General features: G+C 50.6%; 1 protein-coding gene across 3 annotated transcripts in view; it reads left to right on the top strand.

Moving 5' to 3' along the window:
- Positions 1-7647: 7647 nt before the first annotated feature.
- Positions 7648-21789, top strand: part of MIB2 (MIB E3 ubiquitin protein ligase 2) — a 57803-nt gene continuing 43661 nt past the window's right edge. For 2 of the 3 annotated variants that reach the window (XM_078873396.1, XM_078873395.1), the window contains exons 1-2: positions 11645-11966; positions 19443-19614. In XM_078873396.1, coding sequence (XP_078729522.1) covers positions 11744-11966; positions 19443-19614 — 395 coding nt within the window. In that variant the 5' untranslated portion in view covers positions 11645-11743. Of the gene's footprint in view, positions 7855-11644; positions 11967-19442; positions 19615-21789 lie in introns of those variants that run through there. The other variant, XM_078873397.1, reaches the window with a different exon arrangement.

Genomic DNA, 21789 nt, shown 5'->3' with positions numbered 1-21789 from the left:
CATCTTGGACACGTTGCGATGCGACGCCATTTTGAATATGCCGCGTGATGAGTCATCTGCTGAGGACGGCGCAACAAGGAGTCGCAGTCGTCATCTGACAACCGTTAAAGAATTCCCCATCGGTGGCGATTGGAGTGCTTTCGCCTGCAGATTTTTGGCGGCGGTGCGCTCCGCCAGGTGGACTGACGCTTAGGCATTGGAGGTTCTACCAACTCTTCTCGACGACGAGTCGGTGCGATTCTTCCGTTCTATAAAGGCCGAGAAGAAGAAAACGTTGAGAGGAGTTTTCGACGAGATGGCAGATGCATACGAGCCACCGGATGATGCTCATCGCCGGTTTGTTCAACGCCAGCGAGCACCCGAGGAGTCGCCTGTGGCATACAGGGGTGCTGTCTTGGAGTTAGCCATGGCCGCATACCCGGAGACGGAGCCTGACCTACTCGAGCCCCTCATTTTGGGAAAAATGCTCGAGCTGTCCCGGGATTTGGGGATCCCTATGCCGGTGTGTGGCCATGAAAAGCTGACATCCCGGGCGGCCGCTAAATGTCTGGATGCCCAGTTCAATCTACGCCGCTGGAAGCAAGTCACGGCGTGGATGGGTGGGCCCATCATCGAGGGAGGTGCCGTGGGTTGGGATCCCAAGAAGGCGGTGTACGTTCCTGACGGGGGGGGTCCGCAGGAGCTGACAGCCGCCTCTGCTCAGTGGTCGGCACGCAATAGACCTGGGCCACGATCTGCGCCGCCGACGCGGGAGCGTCGGGACGGGGGGCCTGCGGCGCGGCGCAATGACATCGACTGCTTCCGCTGTGGTCGTAAGGGCCATTACGCCAGGGACTGCTGGGCCCGTATCCCAGGTCCGCCCCAGCAGGAGGCCTCAACAGCGGACGCGCCGAGGAAGGATCCTCCAGGACAGGCAAGTCGGTGCGCACCAGACACCCGGCAAGGCTTTACACCTCATTCATCACCATTGTCGCGCGATCCGGGTGTTGTTAATAACGGGAGACCATCGACTGGGCCATGTCGCTCGGTAACGCAGTGGCGTAAATTGGCACGGCGGGTCGTCGCGGCCGCTACTGGTTCGTCCACTGTACCTGGTTCTATACAGGGTGTTGACGTGTGTATTTTAGTGGACTCCGGGGCGTCCGCGACCATTATATCGGATGTAATTTTCCATCTGTTGGGCATCCCACCAGAGGCCGTGCGTCCGGTTTACGATTCCTGCGTCACGGCGAACGGGGGTAGTATGGGCATTGTGGGCCAGGTGGACGCCAATATATCTATCGGGGGAGTGTCGGCCTCGGGAATTGTGTTAATTTCGAGGTCCCTTGCGGTTCCTTGTTTGTTGGGAAATTATTTTCTGGCCAAAATGCCCATTCTAATTAGAATTAATGAAAACTGTATTGAATTACTGGGGGGTCGTAAAATTACATTTCTGCCGTCGCCCTGGGGGCGACCTGCTCCGGTCGGCCAGGTGCAGGCGCTGTCCGAGGTATCTGTTGACATTCCACCTGGCTCACAGATGCTTATCCCGTTGCGATATCAGAAACCTGTGCCTGGTCGTGAAGGAGCATTTGGGGTTTTGTTGTCGCCGTCCGCCACCATAACGGGCAGATCAGCGCTCGTCGGGGCGCAAACTATTGTCCGGCCGGACCAGCAGCTATTTTTGCATGTGGTTAATGGGAGTACCGAAAACGTGTGTGTGCCAGCTGGTACGGTTGTGGCACATGCCACTACGGCGTTTACGGCCCAGGATTATCTGGGCAGCCAGGTCATGGTTGCCGGTGTTTCGGGCCCTGGGGCCGCAGATAATCGCTGGATCGCCGAATTGTGCGGGGAAAATCCTTCCCTTTCCGGGGACCAACGTTGCGCGCTTCGTAAGTTATTGTTGAGTTATTCTGACGTGTTTAGCTCAGACGATTTGGACTTGGGACGCACCTCATTGCTTTCCCATCATATTGACATAGGGGACGCTGCCCCTATTCGGTTGAACTCGCATCGGATGAGTCCGGCGGAGCGAGATCATGTTCGAGGGGCAGTGGATGACATGTTGGCTGCGGACATAATATCTCCATCTAACAGCCCATGGGGCGCGCCTGTTGTCTTGGTTAAAAAGAAAGACGGGAAATTGCGATTTTGTGTGGATTTTCGGAAATTGAATAAAGTGTCCATGGCAGATGCGTACCCCCTGCCGCGTATGGACGACTCCGTTGATGCCTTGTCGGGGGCGAAGTTCTTTTCGACGCTGGATCTCTCTTCGGGATTCTGGCAGCTTCCCCTCGACGAGTCCTCGTGGGAAAAGACTGCTTTCCATACGCCGCAGGGGTTATTTAAATTTAATTGTCTTCCGATGGGGTTGAATACTGCCCCCACCACATTTCAGAGGTTGATGGAACTGGTATTAACGGGGTTGCAGTGGGAGACATGTCTGATATATTTAGACGATATTATCGTCTTCAGCCGCACATTTGACGAACATTTACTGAGGTTGGAGGCGGTGTTCGCCAGGATGCGTTCCGCTAATTTGAAATTTAAACCTAAGAAATGTCACCTACAGCAACGGTCCGTGCGCTATTTGGGACATATCGTTAGTGCGGATGGGGTTGCCACGGATCCGGACAAGACAGCGTGCGTCCGTGACTGGCCAACCCCGGCCACAGTGGTGGATGTGCGTCAGTTTTTGGGGTTTGCCTCATATTATCGTAGGTTTGTTCCGAATTTTGCGACGATCGCGAGGCCTTTGCACCTCCTTACGGGTAAAGGACGGAAATTTGCTTGGGGACCGCCAGAAGAGGCGGCGTTTCAAGGCCTGCGCGATTGGTTGGCTACGGCGCCGACGTTGGATTATCCAGATTTTGATCACCCCTTCATTCTGGATACGGACGCGAGTGACACGGGCATTGGGGCCGTGTTGTCTCAGTCCAAAGGCGGTGTGGAGCGCGTGGTGGCGTACGGTAGCCGGGTTTTGTCTCCCGCAGAAACCCGCTACTGCGTCACTCGCCGAGAACTTTTGGCTATTGTTTACTTTCTCCGCCAATTTCGACCGTATCTCTACGGCCGTTCGTTTATTGTGTGCACGGATCATGCGGCCTTGCAGTATGCTCTCAAGGTGGACCAACCATCCGGCCAGCTGGCGCGGTGGTTGGACACGCTGCAATAATTTTCCTTTCAAATTCACCATCGGAAGGGGGTGCGTCACGCGAATGCGGACGCACTCTCTAGGTTGCCGCAGCGATCCCCTTGCGCGTGCGCGTCCGGGACGCATAGGTGTGCGCCGATCCAGCATCCCCCTCAGCCTGTTGCGTTGGCGGTCGAGGTGCCTGAGGCTCCAATGGGGCCGGGACCGGCTGATGGGGTTTTGAATCTTCCAAGGGCTGTGTGGATTCGGGAACAAATGCTGGACGATTCATTGGTGACCTTACGGAATCGGGCTGCGAAGGAGAGTGGGGGACCGGGTTCGGGGGGTACGCCGGAAACCGCTCTCCGCAATGGTCTGCTGATGTGGAGGGAAGGTTACAGGAACGCTGGCGTCTTGTTGTACCGGCATCCTTGCGGTACGAATTGATTAGGACTCTGCATTGCGACACGCTCTTACATCTGGGGGTGCAGAAGACCCTATTGACGTTGCAGCGAGATTACTTTTGGCACGGCATGACAACAGATGTCGTCGAAAACGTTCGCGCGTGTCCCGATTGTGCCCGGCGGAAGCCGCCTAAACACCCATATGTGCCACCGATACAGTCTATTCAGGTGTCTCGAGTTAATGAACTGGTGGCGTTAGATATTTTGGGACCCTTCCCGCCATCCGCTAAAGGTAATAAATACTTGCTAGTTGGGGTGGAGTACCTCTCCCGCTGGCCGATGGCCTGGCCCTTGCCCGACCAGTCGGCGGCGTCCATTACAGACGCCTTTCTATTTGGGTACGTTATGGACAAGGGGGCGCCGGAGAGGCTCCTCACAGATCAAGGCCGAAATTTTTCTTCTAAATTGTTGGGGGAAGTGTGCGCGGCTCTAGGAACTAAAAAGATACGGACATCTCCCTACCACCCACAGACGGATGGTATGGTCGAACGGCTAAATCGGACTTTGTCCGCCAAGCTGTGTCACACGGTGAGTGAAAAACAATCAGATTGGGATTTGCATATCCCTGGGGTACTCTCGGCATACCGGATGACGCCGCATGCGGCTACAGGATATTCACCGTTTTTCCTTATGTACGGTCGCGAAAACGTGCCGCCGATGGATGTGCAGTTGGGAACAGGAGTGAGGGGACCTACTAAGCCTCTTCCTGATTACATTCAGGACACCGTTCGCCGTGTCACTGAGGCGCGGGAAGGGGCCCGCATGGCTACGGCCAAAGCCCAGGCCCGGAACGAACGGTGCGCTCGACGCTGTAAGGGGGAGTGCCCCTGGAAGGTGGGGGACATGGCCTGGCTGCATTGCCCACAGGTGCGGCCAGGGACTTCTCCTAAATTACATAAACCATGGCAAGGGCCTGTTCGCCTCATCGAGGTTCCCAACCCACAGTCTGCACGCGTTCGGTTTGGATCTCGGCGTTGTTACGTTTACACACGTCTTGCTTGAAACCATATGTGGCCCCTCGAACGGATGCATCATCTCCTGATTTTGCCTTGCCGGGGTCTGTTGCTGCCGACGCACCCTTGCCTGTGCCTATTGACCCTGCAAGAGCGCCTGTCTTGCCTTTTACAGACAAGCCGGCCGTGACACTGCAGGAGACAGGGGACTCTGCTCGGGGTGTGCCCACCACGGCTGCGGGGACACCGAGCCCTGCCGCCCTTCCGACCCCGCCGCAGACATGATTGCGGGACACCCCGGACTCTGGGCCTTCAGGGATACGGCACCGGGACGTTGGCGGGCCTCCAATAGCGACAGGAAGACTTGATCCTGTCGCTCTTAAAACCCCGTCGCGTTCCCGGTCTGCAGGGGGGCCGCCGCCCGTCCGGGACGGGCCGGCGACCCGCACGCGGTCTAAGTCCCTTACGTTTTGTTGATTTATACTTTTCGTGTTCTTGTTGTTATTGTTATATTTATTGTATGCTTCGTTGTCCTCGCATGTATGATGGTTGTGTTCGCTCGCATTACTTGTTGTTGTTGTTGTTCAGCCGAGGACGGCTGGAATTTTCTCTACGGGGGAGGGTGGTGTAATGCGGGCGTAAACAGCCTCGCGGATATGACGTCACGGGGGGAGGGGTTAGGTTACGTGGGAGAGAGAGGGGTAAGCTCTTAAGGGAGAGAACCGGAAGAGACAGGAAGAGAGTGTGGGAATAAAGACAGGGTGAGGCCACGCAGGGCAGAGGGTGGAGAGTGGCGAGATCGCCACGCGGTGAGACTCGGCACCGTCGGCCAGCGGTGACTGGGCACCGGTGGAACGGAGAGCAGCGGTGGAGCTGCCGCGAGGGCAGCTGAAAGACTGCACAAGAAAGCCTGCAGCGGAGCTGCATCGGAGTGGAGAAAGGCTACGGGAGCGACGGCAGCTGTCGAGCTGCCAAGCGGGGAGGCTCTGAGCGAGGGCCGTGTGGGACAAGTTGTAAGAACCCAAATAAAGGACAACGGAGACAGACAGTGTGGAAGAGTCCTTTATTACATAAGTACACGGCACGCGAATTACTAACCGCGCCATCTCAACTGCTCAGCAATAATTTTTCATTTTTGGATCAACGTCTCTATAATGTGTTATGCATTTGTGTTATTTATTCACTTTTGTTTGGTCACACGTATGGGGCCGTCCATAAATTACGTCACGCGATTTTGGACGTTTTTTGACCCCCCCCCCTCCGTCGTTACACGGCGTCACAAAAAGTCAGACCCCCCCTCAAATATGACGTCACAAAGCTCTGCCCCCCCCCTAAAATAAAACATGCTTCAAATCGTTTTGAACTATTGTCATTGTAGTGCGTATTCAATGTGCCGCTGCACTCTGATGTTGTAGGAGAAACATTTATTAAAAAGTATATTTCATTAACTAGAACTAGAATGTGTTGTCTATATTTATTTAAAGTTGCGCATTTTGATGTGACGTCACGTTTCTCAACCCCCTCCCCTCGTCACATCGTCACAAATGTCTGACCCCCCCCCCAGGTGCGTGATGTCATTTATGGATGGCCCCGATGGTTATTATCATTTGTATGTGTTTTTGGTGATTTGTTTACCTTTCTTGTACTTTGCAATCCTGTCGTGTTTTTTGTTGTAACTGTTTGTTATTGTAACGTTCTTACCCCGTGCCCCTACCGGACATCTGTGAAAATAGAGCTTTATAGCTCATCGGATTCCTCCTGCAGTATAAATACAGATTATCATTCTGAATCGAATTGTTGAACGTACGCTCGTTGATTGGTTCCCCCGTAGGGAGCATTTCCGATTACCAGATTGTTTTTTTGTTGGTTAGACGTCGTGAATTGCCAACTTGTAGTAACTCTGCATTGCAAACGACGCGGAGACTTCCAAAGACTCAGCGCCGATTCTCGACTCGAGAGTTTAAATCTCTCTCGTCTCTCATTACAATATCAAGCACGTGACGTGAGAAACCCCGCCCCTTTACAGTTTCGACCAATGGGAATTGCGCTTTCGAGTTACATTATCATATGCTGAAAGACGAGCTTAGAAACGTTACGATTTAAAATGAAAGCAAGTCCACGTTTTTTGTTCATATAATAAAACCCTGAATTGTTTTGTTTAATATTGTTTAACATTTTTTATTGATTTGCCATTTAATTAATAATATATAAAAATATTACTTTAAGCAGGCCCCATGGCGTAAAGGTCGTTGGGTTTCCTATATAAGCTCTGCGCGGCACGCACTCATTACTGGTTATAAGCTTTTTATTATTTGTCGAGTAGGTCTGTCTCTGACGGGCCGCATTTATAAAACCAAAGACAGGCATCGTTGAATGCAAAGGGATTCAATCTTAATTTGAAGCAACGGGCTTTTGTTTTACTTGAGCCGTTCGATTGGGGAATCATTGCGTGGTTAGTTATCAGTTGCGACTGATATGAAGCCGTGGGCCTCGAGTCAAATTCGGTCTGAAGTGTGATCAGCACGGTGATTTATTGATTTTTTTTATTGTTACATCTTTACATGGAGTTATTTTAATGCAATTATATTGCAGTGCTTGGTGTTACGTCAGTTACTCCCATATTATTTGCAAATGTTTTTTTTTATGGTCAGCTGGCTTTGCCCGGTCGAGTTAGGGAAGTTCGCCGCTTGTTGCAGACGTGCGCGGCTCGATTCCGACCGGCCGCCCGAGTTAACACTGTTCTTGCTTACAAAACCACATACCATGCACACACGCGCCGCGTGCTTCACGGTGGATGCTAAAGATCTAGCGAGGTCGTCACAGAGGAGTAGGCCATTGTGTGCCGGCGTCAAATTAGAAAATCACAGCGCCAATTAATGTTTCAGGGATGACAGCGTCAGTGAACACACAGCAAGCGCCTCCTTTCGTGATGATAGCCTTGCGCTTCAAGAATAGTGTGTGAATACCAAATATGCTTCATTTTCATAACGATCGATAATATGAATGATAGATCATCATTATGCTTGGACCAATTCGCACGTGGCGTCTACGGGTGACGTCACCGCGCATCCCGGAAGTGACTCCACTCCCGCGTGACGTCGCTACGGAGGCCGCGGCGTCCGTTGGGGCCGCGCGTGCCTCGCGCGTTTTAATTTACGGATCTGCAAATCGCGTTCGGGATTCCTGCAAATTAATAAACTACAACTTAATTTCGTCAGCGACAGCCAAGAGAGAGAGGGCGCGAGAGGAGGAGGGTTTAATAAACAGCGATAGCCGTAGCAGCTGCTGCTGCAGAGGCCGGGTTGCCGTTCCGTCTTGTGTGGTGAGTGACGCGCAATTCTCGTGTTTATCATCACGGCCACCGCCGCCTCCTCCTCCTCCTGGGGTTCGGTGCCACAGCCACGGTCGTTCCACTGCTGGATTGAAGCCCTCCCGGTTCCCGCGATGTCACTCCATCTCCTCCCCGCTCACCCCATGTGGTCGTCCTCTCGAAAGCGCTCCAGTCTATTGACAGTACAGTCATATACTGAAGTGTATATATATAACAACCGTTACCCGGAGCTAATGAGAAGTGCAAAGTTGCGCAGTTTTGTTCCTGTTATATGTGTTACTGTGATTTATTTTGATGTGTTTGAGAGGGGCGGGAGTGGGGGGGGGGCCTAATGAGCGCGGCCGGAGCTATAGGTGTGGGAGGCGGCAGCGCTTCCAGGCGAGGGCGTGCTTGCCGCAGGCCTCGTGCTGCTAGGCCGCGGTGCTGCTGTTTTGATTTAAATAAACAACACTCAGAATCTATTTATACTGCAGGAGAAACCCAATGAGCTATACAGCTCTTTTTCACAGATGTCCAGTAGTGGCGGGTCAGGCGTTTACAACAACAAACTACAGAAACACAATAGTGCAAAATACTGCATAGGAAAGGTAAACAAATCTCTTCTTACCAGGTAAGTCCCACAGAAGCGATCTGGCCACATAGATCATCAAAGTGGCTTATGTGGAAATGTATTGCAGCAAAATAATCTCAGCAAAATCCACTCGACCACGGGGAGACACTGCAAACTCCAAATTTACAGCAGCAGCAGGCGTCAGGGTTGGGGTCGAACCCACGACCTCCTGCACACCAGGCGAGGTAGCTAACATCTCAACCATACAAAGTTAAATTTGCGTGAGTACATCAATTCCCAAGCTTGGGAAAGGCAGTGGAACAGCAGTAAGAACAGTCCCAGACCACCAAGACAACACAAATTGTTCATACAAATTGCACGATACATTTCTAAGAATCAAATCTACAAATCACACTTGCAAATGTGGCTGTATCCAGCACTAGTCATCTACTTCAAAATATATTTTCAAAGGAAGATTTATGATGTTAAGGGAGGAAACAAGCTTGTTCCAAAACGTCGGTGCTGCAACGACAAAGGCTTTGCCACTTCTTATGATACACTTTTATTAATATTACTACACACTTTCAATGAACTTGCCGTGTTGTCTTGTTTATATTCTTTGGAATATTTGAGGCTTAATGTCTTTGAATCTTCAAGGCTTAACGAAGTTTAACTTTTCTACACAGCCTCGTCGCCTCGCGTGACAATTCACGATTTCATTTAAAGAACCGAGTCCAGGTGCAGCCCATCGTGGTCCTATTCGTGTTTTAAACTCAATTTTACTATATAATAACCGTGGTGTTAATTAAATTATACTAATTATTAATGGTGTTTCTTACCTGTCAACCCTGTATTAGTGCCCACCTTACTACAGACCAAGTCAGACCTTATTGGTCACCCCGTGCCCTCATAATTCTCAACGTTCATCCTATAAAGGCCCATCACAAGGGAGAAACACAATAATATATGATAATAGGTTTTCACCTTTTTTCTGGCAACAAAACAGGTGATAAGTTGTTAAAACACCAAACTGAAACCTTTTACAAGGAATCATGTCTGCATTAACCACAATACCTGTGGTCAGAATGCAAACAAAAAACATACTCTGGTAATATATGCATTACTCTTTTGTTCTTTCGGTAAAGTCACGTAGAAAGAAAATAAATTAAATAATAGCATACGACGTTTCAATTGCAACACAATCAATCATCAGGTACAAATGAAAGGAAACAAACCTAGTAAACTTAGAAATATAATGCAATACAACACAGAGAGTCGGCTAACATAACAGTCAACACCCTACCTGGTTGATTACGTTCTTCCAAAGATTGCTAAATTTGAGAGAGAGACAAAACACAGACACGGAGGCACATAGGCAGACACACAAGCAGTGAGAGACTCACACAGAGACACAGAGAGGGACACACACATAGGCACACAGAGAAACAATGCTCAGGTGTCGAGGCCTGAAATAGAGAGGGGGGCAGAGAGAGGGGGGGTAGAGAAATCAGCATGTCAATGAGAGATTTGGAGCTTTCGTGACTGCAGGAAATACTACAACACGAGGACACAGAGAGAGAGAGAAAACACACTTAAACAAACTTAGCAAAATTTGGAAATGTAATGCAATGCAACACAGAAAGTCGGTCAACACACAACGCATAGCCTGGTTGATTACGTTCTTCCAAAGATTGCTAAATTAGAAGTTAAGAAATGTTTCTCTGTGTGCCTATGTGTGTGTGTGTCTCTGTGTGTCTCTGTTATCTCTTTCTTCGTATGTGTCTCCGTGTCTGTGTTTGTCTGTCTAAAATGTAGCAATCTTTGGAAGAACGTAATCAACCAGGTGGGGTGTTGACTTATGTTAGCCGACTCTCTGTGTTGTGTTGCATTATATTTCTAAGTTTACGAGGTTTGTTTTCTCTTTCATTTGTACCTGATGATGATTGCTTGTGTTGCAAATGAAACGTCGTATGCTATTATTTAATTTATTTTCTTTCTACGTGAAATAACCAAAGAGTAATTCCTGCAGTCACGAAAGCTCCATATCAAGTTTAATACATGCATTCTTACTCTTTGGTTATTTGGTTAAAGTCACGTAGATAGAAAAATAATAGATCACGACGTTTCGATCGCAACACAAGCAATCGTCATCAGGTGGGACAACCACAGCAAGAAAAAACTGCTGAAGTAGGCGAGAGATCTGCCGTGGAACGAGGTTATATAGTAGGCCTCGGCAGTAGGGGGGGGTGAGGGAAGGGGGGGGCAGAAAGTAGACCCCGCAGCAGCAACCGGGTCACTGGAGGTTGAATCCGTCAGTAAACCCAAGTATTTCAAGCACTCTGTTCAATGATGTTGTTTTTGATATCCATAATAGGTGAAGAAAATGAATTGTAATCCTCATCAGCCATGATCACTCCACTGCTGGATTAAGACCACAGGCCATCATCCTGTCTATAGCCATGATGCGTCCTGCCCAAACACCACCCACTCTTGTTAACAAAATTTAATTATAATTCACAGACAACTTCTTTTTTACACTCGTAGGGGTCGTGGTAGTTAACTGACACTTTTCTGGATAATTCTAATTCAACAGCTATTAGTGGTATTTTGCATTATACAAATCGTGTTATTGTATAATATCGTTACATCTTTCAAGTTAATTTCTAATTTGTTCCATTAGCTTCAAGGTAATGTTTTCTCAGTGGGAGGCTGCTCATGCTCCTCTGCTGCCCCCATTGTCTGAAACTTCCTTCCCCCAGCAATCCGTGCAGTTGACTCCCTGCTACGGTTCAAGTCCACGATCAAGGTCTTCCTTTCCCCTTCTCTTCTGCCTGTGACTAACTGCCTCAATAAAATAAATCCTGTGTACTCACTTTCTGTACAGCATCTTGAGATGCTGGCACATTAAGACTCTACATGAATCCAAGTTAGACGCATACACTCACACAGAGACCCGTAGAGACTCACATGGAGGCCCATGGACCCGCACACAGACTTCCTATGAAGACCCATATAGACTGACCCAGACACTTGTACAGAGACCCATAGAATTACGAACTTTCCCATACGCCATGTTCAAGAGAGAAGCCATTGCATAAAATGACCCAAACTGCACACTCTAACAGTTGACCTACCTAACCTTCATAACGTGTGACCATTCCAACAACCGATCACCTACCACCCCGACGCCTCCCCCCTCCCGTTTGTGCTGCGTCTTTACCTGTGCCTTAGGACGCGAGCATCCCCCTGCCCGCCTGTGCCCTCCACGCACGACGTGCACCGTCTCGGCACCCCCCCTCGCCGGTCGAAGCGGTGGCGGTGGCGGCGGCCATGGAGGTGGGCATGCGCGTGGTGCGCGGGCCCGACTGGAAGTGGGCCGCGCAGGACGAGGGTGAGGGCCACGCGGGCACCGTGGTGGAGGTCGGCCGCCAGGGCAGCGCCTGCACGCCCGACCGGACCGCCGTCGTGCAGTGGGACGGCGGCGTGCGTACCAACTACCGCGCCGGCTACCAGGGCGCGTACGACCTGCGGCTCTATGACAACGCACAGATCGGTGCGTGTGTGTACGTGTGCGTACGTGTGTGCGTGCTTGTGCGTACGTATGTGTGAATACGTGTGTGTGCGTGTGGTCCCCCTTTTTAAGAAGGGGTACCGCACAGACTGTAACAACTACAGGGGCATCTCACTCCTCAGTGTGCTGGGAAAGGTCCTGGCAAGGATTATTGAACATTGCCTTGCTAGGCACGCTGAGGAGAGGCTTGCGGAGCCTTAATGTGGTTTCAGGAAAGGGCGGTCCTGCACGGATGCCATATTTTCTGTCTGTCTGCTACAGCAGAGGTATAAGGAATTCCTACAAGACCTACATCTCTGCTTTATTGACCTGGTGAAGGCCTGTGATACCATCAGTAGGCCTGAGCTCTGGGTTGTTCTTCGTGCTTTCGGAGTCCCTGACCCTCTGCTCACGATCATTAAGGACCTTCATGATGGTGAGCGGGCCCGGGTAAAACTACGTGGCCGGGAGTCGGAGCCATTCGCTGTACACCTTGGGGTGCGACAGGGATGTCCTCTGGCTCCCACATTTAACATTTATTTTGACCACGTAGTTTGTAAGGCCTTCAATAGCTGTACTGGAGGAATTTCCATCTGGTACAGATATAATGGGAGGCTGATCGATGCCCGGGTGCGGTCAAGGGATGGCTCCTTATTGCTCAACCATGTTACGTATGCCGGTGATCTGGTAATCGCTGCTCACTCAGAGGAAGAGTTGGAGGCGCTGCTGCTAAACCTGGAGCTTAGAGGTGGGGCCTTACCATCAGCCCCACCAAAACTAGGCACCTGCCAGGGTATTTTGTACCATCGGACACTCCTCCTCCACAACTCCCAATTGGTGATGGGGCAGTTGTGGAGAGAGTGGAGAGTTTCCCATATCTGGGCAGTGTGCTTATGACCGGCTCTGGTTTAACAGCAGAAGTCTCGCTACGAATCAGTCGAGCGGTATTATCTTTTCATCGATTGCGTAACGCTGTGTGGAAGCTACCTGGTCTGTCGCTCCATACGAAGCTTCAGGTCTTCTCGGCTATGGTCATTCCCTCCCTTCTCTACGCTTGCGAAATGTGAACCCCCCTAATGGAACATCTTTGCCGGTTAGAAACATTTAGGCTGGCCTGTGTACGATCCATCCTGGGTTTAACCAGGCTGGATTGTGTGAGGAGCTCCCAAATCCTTGAAAGATCTGGACAAAGTCTCATCGGTGAGCTTCTCCGGCAGGCAAGGCTGCGTTGGCTGGGCCATGTAGCTTTTGTTCGGCCGGATTTAGGGGGCTAAACGGGCGTGGCACGGGCTTGAGAAGAGATTGAGTGATGTGGTACAGGAGGATGTGGAGCTGAGTGGACTTGCCGATGACTGGTACCAGCGCTGTCAAGATCGGCCTCTGTGGAGGAGGCTCGTGAAGGACGCTACTGGGCAGTTGGAGGCAGTCGCCCTCCAACAACAACGGAGGGCAGAGGAGCGACGCTCACAACAACGAGCGGAGCGTCAGGTGGCTAAAGCACAGCAAGTTTGCACAGTAGGGGGCACAGGTGGTGCATCAGCCACTCATCTCAGTTGACCCATGGCACCTGGGTCCGCCACTTAGTGGCGAATGGTGGTTGTTGTTGTTGTGTGCGTGTGGTGCCCAAGTGGTCTGCCTATTTAAGAAGGGGGACCGTACAGGCTGTGACAATTATAGGGACATCTCCCTTCTCAATGTGCCGGGAAAGGTCCTGGCAACGTATTCAACATCACCTTGCCAGGCACGCTGAGGAAAGGCTTGCGGAGCCCCAATATGGTTTCAGGAATGGGCGGTCCTGCACAGATGCCATATTTTCTGTCCGGCTGCTGCACCAGAGGTGTAGGAAATTCCAACAAGACCTGGTGAAGGCCTGTGATACCATCAGTAGACCTGGGCTCTAGGTTGATCTTCATGCTTTCGGAGTCCCTGACTCTCTGCTCACAATCATTAAGGACCTTCAAACTAGATTCGAAGCTTTCGTGACTGCAGGAATTACTCTTTGGTTCTTTCGGTAAAGTCACGTAGAAAATAAAATCAAATAATAATAGAGTATGACGTTTCGGTTGCAACACAAGCACCATCATCAGATAAGAATGAATGATAAAACAGAGACAACGGGAACAGCATAGGCAGACAAACATGCAGAGAGAGACACACACAAGTGTGCGTAGGTGTGCGTGTGTTTAGGTTTAGGGGTTAGGAGAACCTACCGTGAGAAACTTTAGTTTTTATATGACTCACGATTATGCGTTTGTGTAACATGTCTGTGTGAATGTGTAGGTGAGTGTGTATGGGGAGCGGTAGTGTAGCGGTGTGTAAACATCGCCACTGGGGGAGACAAAGGACACCTGGCGTTGTGCTGGCCATCTATCCCCTCGTGTGCCGTGCCGGCCTTCATCGGTGCTACTCGCTAACAGCACTTGCCCCAATAGTCTGTTGAGACTACAAGAGGGGTCTTTGTGTTTGTATACGTGTGTAGTGTGTGTGTGTTTGATGTGTGTATTTTTATTACTATTGTTTTTACATTCAACCTTCACCCTCATGGGCCAGACACCATTTTACACAAGTTGTTTAATACTCGCAACACACCTTTGATTCCCAAAGCACACGACCTTAATCAGAAATGTGGTTAACCACGAAGCACGTGATGCTTCGCATTGAAGCAAGACAGGCGCTGATGACAATGCTTCATGTGGCCTGGGTTGGTAGATCGTACACATTCGTGGAGTCGACATCTTCTGTCATGCCAGGGTATGATGGCATTCCAGTAAGAGGATTCATTTCCATCTGCATTCCATCTATATGGGGATAGAGTGTTACTCTCCTTGCACGCACAGCTTTTCCCTGGGTATTCCGGTTTTCTCCCACATGTAATAAACACTTCTGAATGTAATTGGCCAAAACATTCCAGTATAGGACCACAGACCTCAATTAAATATCTGGCACCAGTTATGTCTGCTTGTCTGTTGTTTCCCCACACTGCTGAATCATCCTCTGTCTCAGAGTGAATGAAAGCTGTGCATGCTAACAATCCTAAATCATTAAGAGACGTCTCATCCAGTAGTGAGTTACGGAGTCTTGACTCTTCCAAGACTTTCAACTCTGGAACCCCCCAGTTCTTTTGAGACTGTGTCTCATTACTGATGCCGATTCAGAGGGTCCTGCATTCCCACACAGGAACAACGGGGTACCAGGCGACCTTTGCTCGGGGAGTTCCCGAGTCATTTTAGTCCTTACAAATTAAGCACTTCCTTGGTGACCCAATTCACTGGCAAGGCGCTCGACCTCGTCGGATCTCGGGAGATGAGCCGCGTCGAGTGTGGATAGTTGCTGTACGTGGGTGCCCACCACGCAAAGCAAGCTACGTGGCTTGCCGGGCCATGTCGTGGGCAGCAGAGGGCAGTGCAGCAACATCCGCTGTTTTGTACTTCTTTACTCCCTCTCCTATGCCGCCCCCCTTCACCACCCTGCAGTGACGAGTGTGGTGAAGTATCAAATAACCCCCATTATCCACACATGGGGAGACCCCCCCCCCTCTCCATGTAGCAGTGGATTGACAATCGGGTTGTACGTGTAGAAATTAACTCCCCGACTTTCGGTTCCAGTTTCATGAGCACCGGTTTCAAACGCATTGACGTTGTGCAGGGAGCGAACATCTACACGCCGAGTGTACGGATGGGCATGAACAATATGTGGATGTGTGCGTGTGAATTTCTGTGCCACAATCCCAGCTGTCGGGGTTCAATTTGCGGCCATGATATACAATGCCAGCACCAGCACCGCGTGTTTGGCGTGTGTCTCCGATGTCCATTCCTGCGCTCTGCATGTCGTTTGATTGCGTTGACTGTTAGGTGGCAGTAGAATAATGTGTTGTACTACTGCGTAGCTTTCTCATGTTGTACCACATGTGCTTCGGCACAGTGTCCGACGTTTCACTCCACGTCCTTCCCCCGCACCTCCGATGACCACGGTCAGCTACGTATGCTGCGAAAGAAGTTCAACATTATACATACCTACACGCCCTGGGAGCTTCTTCTGGAACTGTTTCTGATCTCGTCAAATCTCGGATCAGTTTCTGAAGAGGAATCTCCCACTGCGTTTTGCGAAACGTCTGACATCGTGCCGAAGGACGTGCGGCACGACCCGCGTCACGCAGGAAACTTAATCATTTCCTGAGCCAAGGCCAGTCCGCAAGGACCTTGCGAGATTCATCAATCCATAAATTCATCCAGACTGGACGACTGCAGCACGCTCTGCCTCAGACGGCCTCGTTCTCTCAGTCATCCTATGCTGCTGCATCAGAATGCAGCAGCTCGCTTGCTGAATGTTGTTCCGGAGTTCAGTTTCTTGAGTAAGCTCCTGGAGCGAAACATCAGACATCGTGTGCCGAAAGATCCCCAGCGCACAGCCTCGTCTCTCGTAGCCTCGTCTCTCGTAGCCTCGTCACGCGGTGTTCCGTATGCCCTGTGCTGTCCTGCGTGAATTCCCGAGCTTGGCGAATGACAAAATAAGTGACTTGGAGTGTCGAGGGTCACAGAGTATAAACCAGGGTGGCAACGCTGCGGTGACGTCACTTTAAACAACGATCCCCCGTATAGCCTTACCAGACTGTTGGGGCAAGTGCTGTTAGCGAGCACCTATGAAGGCCGGCACGGTTCACGAGGAGGTGGGTGGCCAGCACCACGCCCGGTCTGCCTTTATCTCCCCAGTGGCGATTTTTATACACCACACCGGGTAATAATTTGAGGCTGAGTCGACCTAGGGAAAGAGGCCCAGGACCAGTTCAGATAATTGTCACTGGTGTTGGCCGTGAGCGGGAATCGAACTCGAATCGCCTGGTTCTTAGCGCAGCGCGCTAACCGCTACACTACCGCTCCCCACGTCACTACACACGCACGCGTGCGTAGCCGTACGTGCACAGTAGTAATGTGTTGTTGCGTTTGTCCATTTGGCTGCAGTAGAATGTTATGATGATCTGAAGCGGTCCTGGGCCTCCCCTATGTCGACTCAGCCTCAAATGAGTACCTGGTGCCGTGTGGAGTAAACCGCCACTGGGGAGACGAAGGCGGCCGGGCGTGGTCCTGGCCACCAACCCCCTCGTGTGCCGTGCCGGCCTTCATAGGTGCTTGCTAACAGCACTTGTCCCTATAGTCTGTTAAGGCTTTTTGGGGGGGCGTAGTCTTTGTCTTTGTTAGGTAGCAGTTGAATATTCTCTCTGTCGTTTCGTTCACGCGGTGGCCTACGTCACATTGTGTATTATGTCTAAACGCTCATCAATGGAGTTTGACAAACGTCTCAATGATTGGGCTGCGGAGCTTGGGGAAATTGTTGGTGGCGGCAGTTCTAGTTCCCGTGCCTCTGAATCACTCTTTGAGAGTGAACGAAAACTGCTGAGCGCATGACAAATTGTTGTCTTGTATGTTTTTGTCATTCCTCAGTCGTGTTTTCTTTGCCTCTCGTGACCACAGTGGCGCTGTGGTCAAAGTTGTCGACCTCCCATCATTCGGGTCGAGGGTTTACTCAGCGCATCATAAGCGTCGTCGTTACTATCATCATAATCATTGAATAAAAATATGTAAATATTTATTTAGACTGCAGGAGGAATGTTATGAGCTACAAAGCTCTTTGTCACAGATGTCCAGTAAGGGCTGGTCAGACATTTAGAAACAAAGAATGCAAACACATGATAGGAGTGCAAAGTATAGGAAAGGTAAACAAATCACTTAAAAACTATTTTTTATTTTACCAGGTAAGGCCCACTGAGCTATAGAGTTATTTTTAAGAAGTAACCTGGCCACAAATGATAGCTTAACGAAGTGGCTTATCACGTGGATATATATATATTTTTAGAACGAAGGTAATTGGTTCTGCAAAACCGGTCGTTAAGTGATTTGGTCATTAAACGAGTATCAAAAATACATGTCAAAGACATAATTCATTCCGATAGCTTCGAAAGTTACTATTTTTCACCCAAAAATTGTACTTTATAGTATTTAAACAATGGATATAATACGTAAAGATACTAACACCATTATAAATACATAATATTAAAAATAACGTGGATAATCAAGGCATTAATTCATATTTACTGTACCTACAACAGCCCGTCATTAACAGGGGAATGGTTGGTAAGGGAACACATTGGGCTCTATGGAGGCACTACACTACTATACACTACACACTCTGGTTCTTTCGGTAAAGTCACGTAGGTAGAAATAAAACAAATCACGACGTTTGGATCGCAACACAAGCAATCTTCACCAGGTGGAACAACCACAGCAAGAAAATGCTGAAGTAGGCGAGAGAGCTGCCGTGGCAAGAGGTTATATAGGTAAGAAAGGGGGGCGGTAAGGGGGGAGAGAGAGGGGGGTGGGGAAGGGGGGGTGAGCGTTCGGGGGAGAGGAAGTGAGGCTGGGGGGGGGGGAAGTGGGCGGGGCTAGAAGTGGGAAGCTGAGTGTGGGATACGGGGGGGGGAGTAAATAGGAAAAATGTACTAGTAAACGGCACGTAGGGTGGAAACAACCACAACCAGTTAAGGCTTTACCTGGTTAATAACATCCTTTCAATGATTGCTCAATTTTCTCGGTTGAAGTTATGTTTATATATCTGGATGGCTTCATGAACAAACTTTTGAAAGTTGCCCAAAGGTTTGCAGAGTACCTTGGTCTCAGAAAAAAACAATATCATGCGAGCCCATAGCGTTATAACAATGGTCAGCTACGGCAGAGGTATTGGTTCTGCCGTGTTTCAGATCTGCCTTGTGTTCGCGAACACGGTCCGAGACATGTCGTTTCGTTTCCCCAAAGTAACTGCTACCGCAGGTACAACTCAGTTTGTAGACTCCAAGGTATTGCATGCGACACACTACACTACTATCCACTACACTACTATAGACTATTATACACTACACTATGCACTACACATTTGGCTCCCTGGAGGTCCCTCGTTAGGCGATTCGTCGTTAACAGGGGTGGTCGTCAAGAGGGGTTCTCCTGTATTTACATGGGGTTTGGGCAAGACACGTCACCAGGAGGGATGATGACCTGTGGTAGAGATGAATGCCGGAGTAGCGGCTAAAAGAAGGAATACACTCAAGATGGCACACCCGCCACGGAGATGGAGGGCCTTCAGCCAGCAGTGCATAGGCCATGGACAATGATGGGGGCGGGGTGTTTGCATTTTTATTATCATCATCAAAGTGCGGGGTGTGTGTCTGCCTTATCATCACCGTTCACCTGTGTCTCCGTGTGTCTCCGTGTGTCTCCGCATGTCCACTTGCATGTTTCCACGAATGCCTGTGTGCTACTGCTTACGTGCTCGCTCGCATCTTCGCTCGCATGTGGCAACTGAGCTGAATACTCCCACCGCAGGGGGTGACTCGCAAACGCGCTCATCCTCGTACCCCGCCACGCGTGGAGCTCAACGCGTCTCCGTGCTCGACTCCTTGCACGTGCCCCCTCCCGCTGCCCGCGCGTGCAGGCGTGCGTCACCCCAACATCATCTGCGACTCGTGCAAGAAGCACGGCATCGTGGGCATGCGCTGGCGCTGCAGCGTGTGCTACGACTTCGACCTGTGCACGCAGTGCTACATGGGCAACAAGCACGATCTGGGCCACGCCTTCGAGAGGCACGAGACGGCGCTCTCCCGCCCGTGAGTAACCCCCCGCCCCTCCGCCCACCCCTCTGCCCCCCTGGTTGCCCAACCGTAATTTCTGTAACTGCCCCGCACTGCTTCCACTGGGCGTCAATGACGCTGCTGATGTGTGAAGTCCAAATTGAGTGATTTGCAGGTGATTTTTTTTCTATTCAGCATTGGGATTGTTTTGGCCGACACCAGTTACGTAGAATGATTATTTAATTATTATTATTTTGCTATGGGAGGAAACCGGAGAAACCGGAGGACGCCGGTACAGCACCGGGCTAGGAGAACGTGCGCACTCCACGCAGGGATGCGCCCGAGTCCGAAATTGAACCCAGGCCCCTGCGACCATTGCTTAACACGACAGTTGCATGAGGCTACGTAGCTGTCTGTATCGCCACACCCTATACAGGAGGTGCGGTGTCCGTATTCTTCATACTGAAGCCAACTGACTGTAACCCTTGTCAGAACCATAGCCCTGACCCTAATCTTGATTCTAACCCATAGTCTTAATTCTAACGCTGAGTCTAAATCATTTCCCTTACCCTGACTCTCACCCTGACCCCGGATCCTAACCTAGATTCTGCTCCTCGGTGGCTGTGCGTTGCCATGTGGTTTCCTGTGCGGTAGGTCATGTGGGGTCGGTAGGATTTCTGGCTTCCCCCTCTACCTTTGTCTCCACGCTCACTGCCCCACTCTCTCGGTGGCCTCCCCCCCCCCACCGCTCCTCCCCGTGGATAGCTCCCCGCTGTACCCCACCCTTGGGATTTGGCGACCTGAGACCGTCTCTGTGTCTTTGTGAGTGCGCAGGGGTCACACACACGCACACACCCACGCGCACACACGCACGCTCGCGCACACGCAGGGGCAATTCATCCCGCGTAATTGCATTTCGCTTTTTTCCCATCTCACAGACACGCACACAAAAAATTATATATACGAAGCGATCCATTTATAGCTCAGCCTAACCCTGTAACATTATAGCTAAAGGCGCAGCGCAGGATTTGCTTGCTCACAGTCCTGCTGGCGGAAGCACCCTCCGTGAGAGAGGGCGCTCGAAAGAGAGTCCCGTCAAGACTTTGGCCTACTCTTTTGCATTGGCCAGATGTTTTTTGAAGCGGCGAAAGTACCCACACCTTTCCCCACCGCACGCGACCTGCCAATCGACTCACTGCGGTTGTACCCATTCACACTGCTGGGTGGACACAGGCGGTTGGCGAGGGCGGTGGCAGGGGGGGTGGGTGGGGTGTGATTAAAGAAACTCGGCTCCCGTTGTTTCAACTGCTGCACCACACCAGGTGCATGGGGTCGAACTGGTGGCGTTCAGCGTTGCAGGTCGAGTGCAGCTGCTAATCCGTCCGTACACTGCTGCGGCCACCATCCCTCAGGAAGGAATGACTCTCTCCCGAGAGAAAGCAACATGACCATTCAAAGCCTCTTTGTACCCCGGCAACCCCCCCAATCAAGGCAACTGGGTCCCCACGCCCATCAGGTGACTTTTGAGGCCACAGTCCACAGAGAGTCCACGTCTCTAGTCAACACACTTTTAGTAAGGCATTTGTGTTCGTGCTGTATATGAGCAAGTTTTGTGTTCGGAAGGCATTTGTGTTGGTATTGTGTATGAGCGTGTTTTGTGTTCACGTTGTGCATCGCCGCAAAGTGACGCTCGCGCTGCCTCATGCAGATTAAACAAAAACTTTCCCTGCCACGGCATTCACAGCACAGAGTGCATGGCACAGCGTACGAGCTGACGTCCTAGAGACACTTCGGCATAGAGCGGTGGTTCTCAACCCGTGGGTCGCAGTCCCCCAGGGGAGGGGGGGAGCATTGAAACCCACGTATTACAAACCGTATCACCTCTTTTCTGTTGTGTACGTAAGTATGTTGAACGTCTTTCGCACCGTACGTAGCCAACCGTGCTAATCGGAGGTACGGAGGGGGAAGGACAACACACTAAACACAAAAGCAATTCTAAATAAATAATATCGGAAGGAAGAGCATTCCAGACGGCTGCAGAAAGCGCATCTGAATGCACGCAATGCATCACTCCTCCAATAGTGCTTTTTGTTTGCTGGCCACAGGACGTTTTGGGCCTTTAAATTAATGACTTGGAAAACCGTGATTAAAAAAAACAACTATTTCTATTTTACCCAGTAAGGCCCACTGAGCTGTGTAGCTCTTTTTCAG

The sequence above is a fragment of the Lampetra fluviatilis genome, chromosome 36 (genome assembly GCF_964198595.1).
Source record: "Lampetra fluviatilis chromosome 36, kcLamFluv1.1, whole genome shotgun sequence".
Classification (NCBI taxonomy): domain Eukaryota; kingdom Metazoa; phylum Chordata; class Hyperoartia; order Petromyzontiformes; family Petromyzontidae; genus Lampetra; species Lampetra fluviatilis.
The sequence above is the reverse complement of the archived record's forward strand: the minus strand, read 5'-3'. Positions and strand labels throughout refer to the sequence as shown.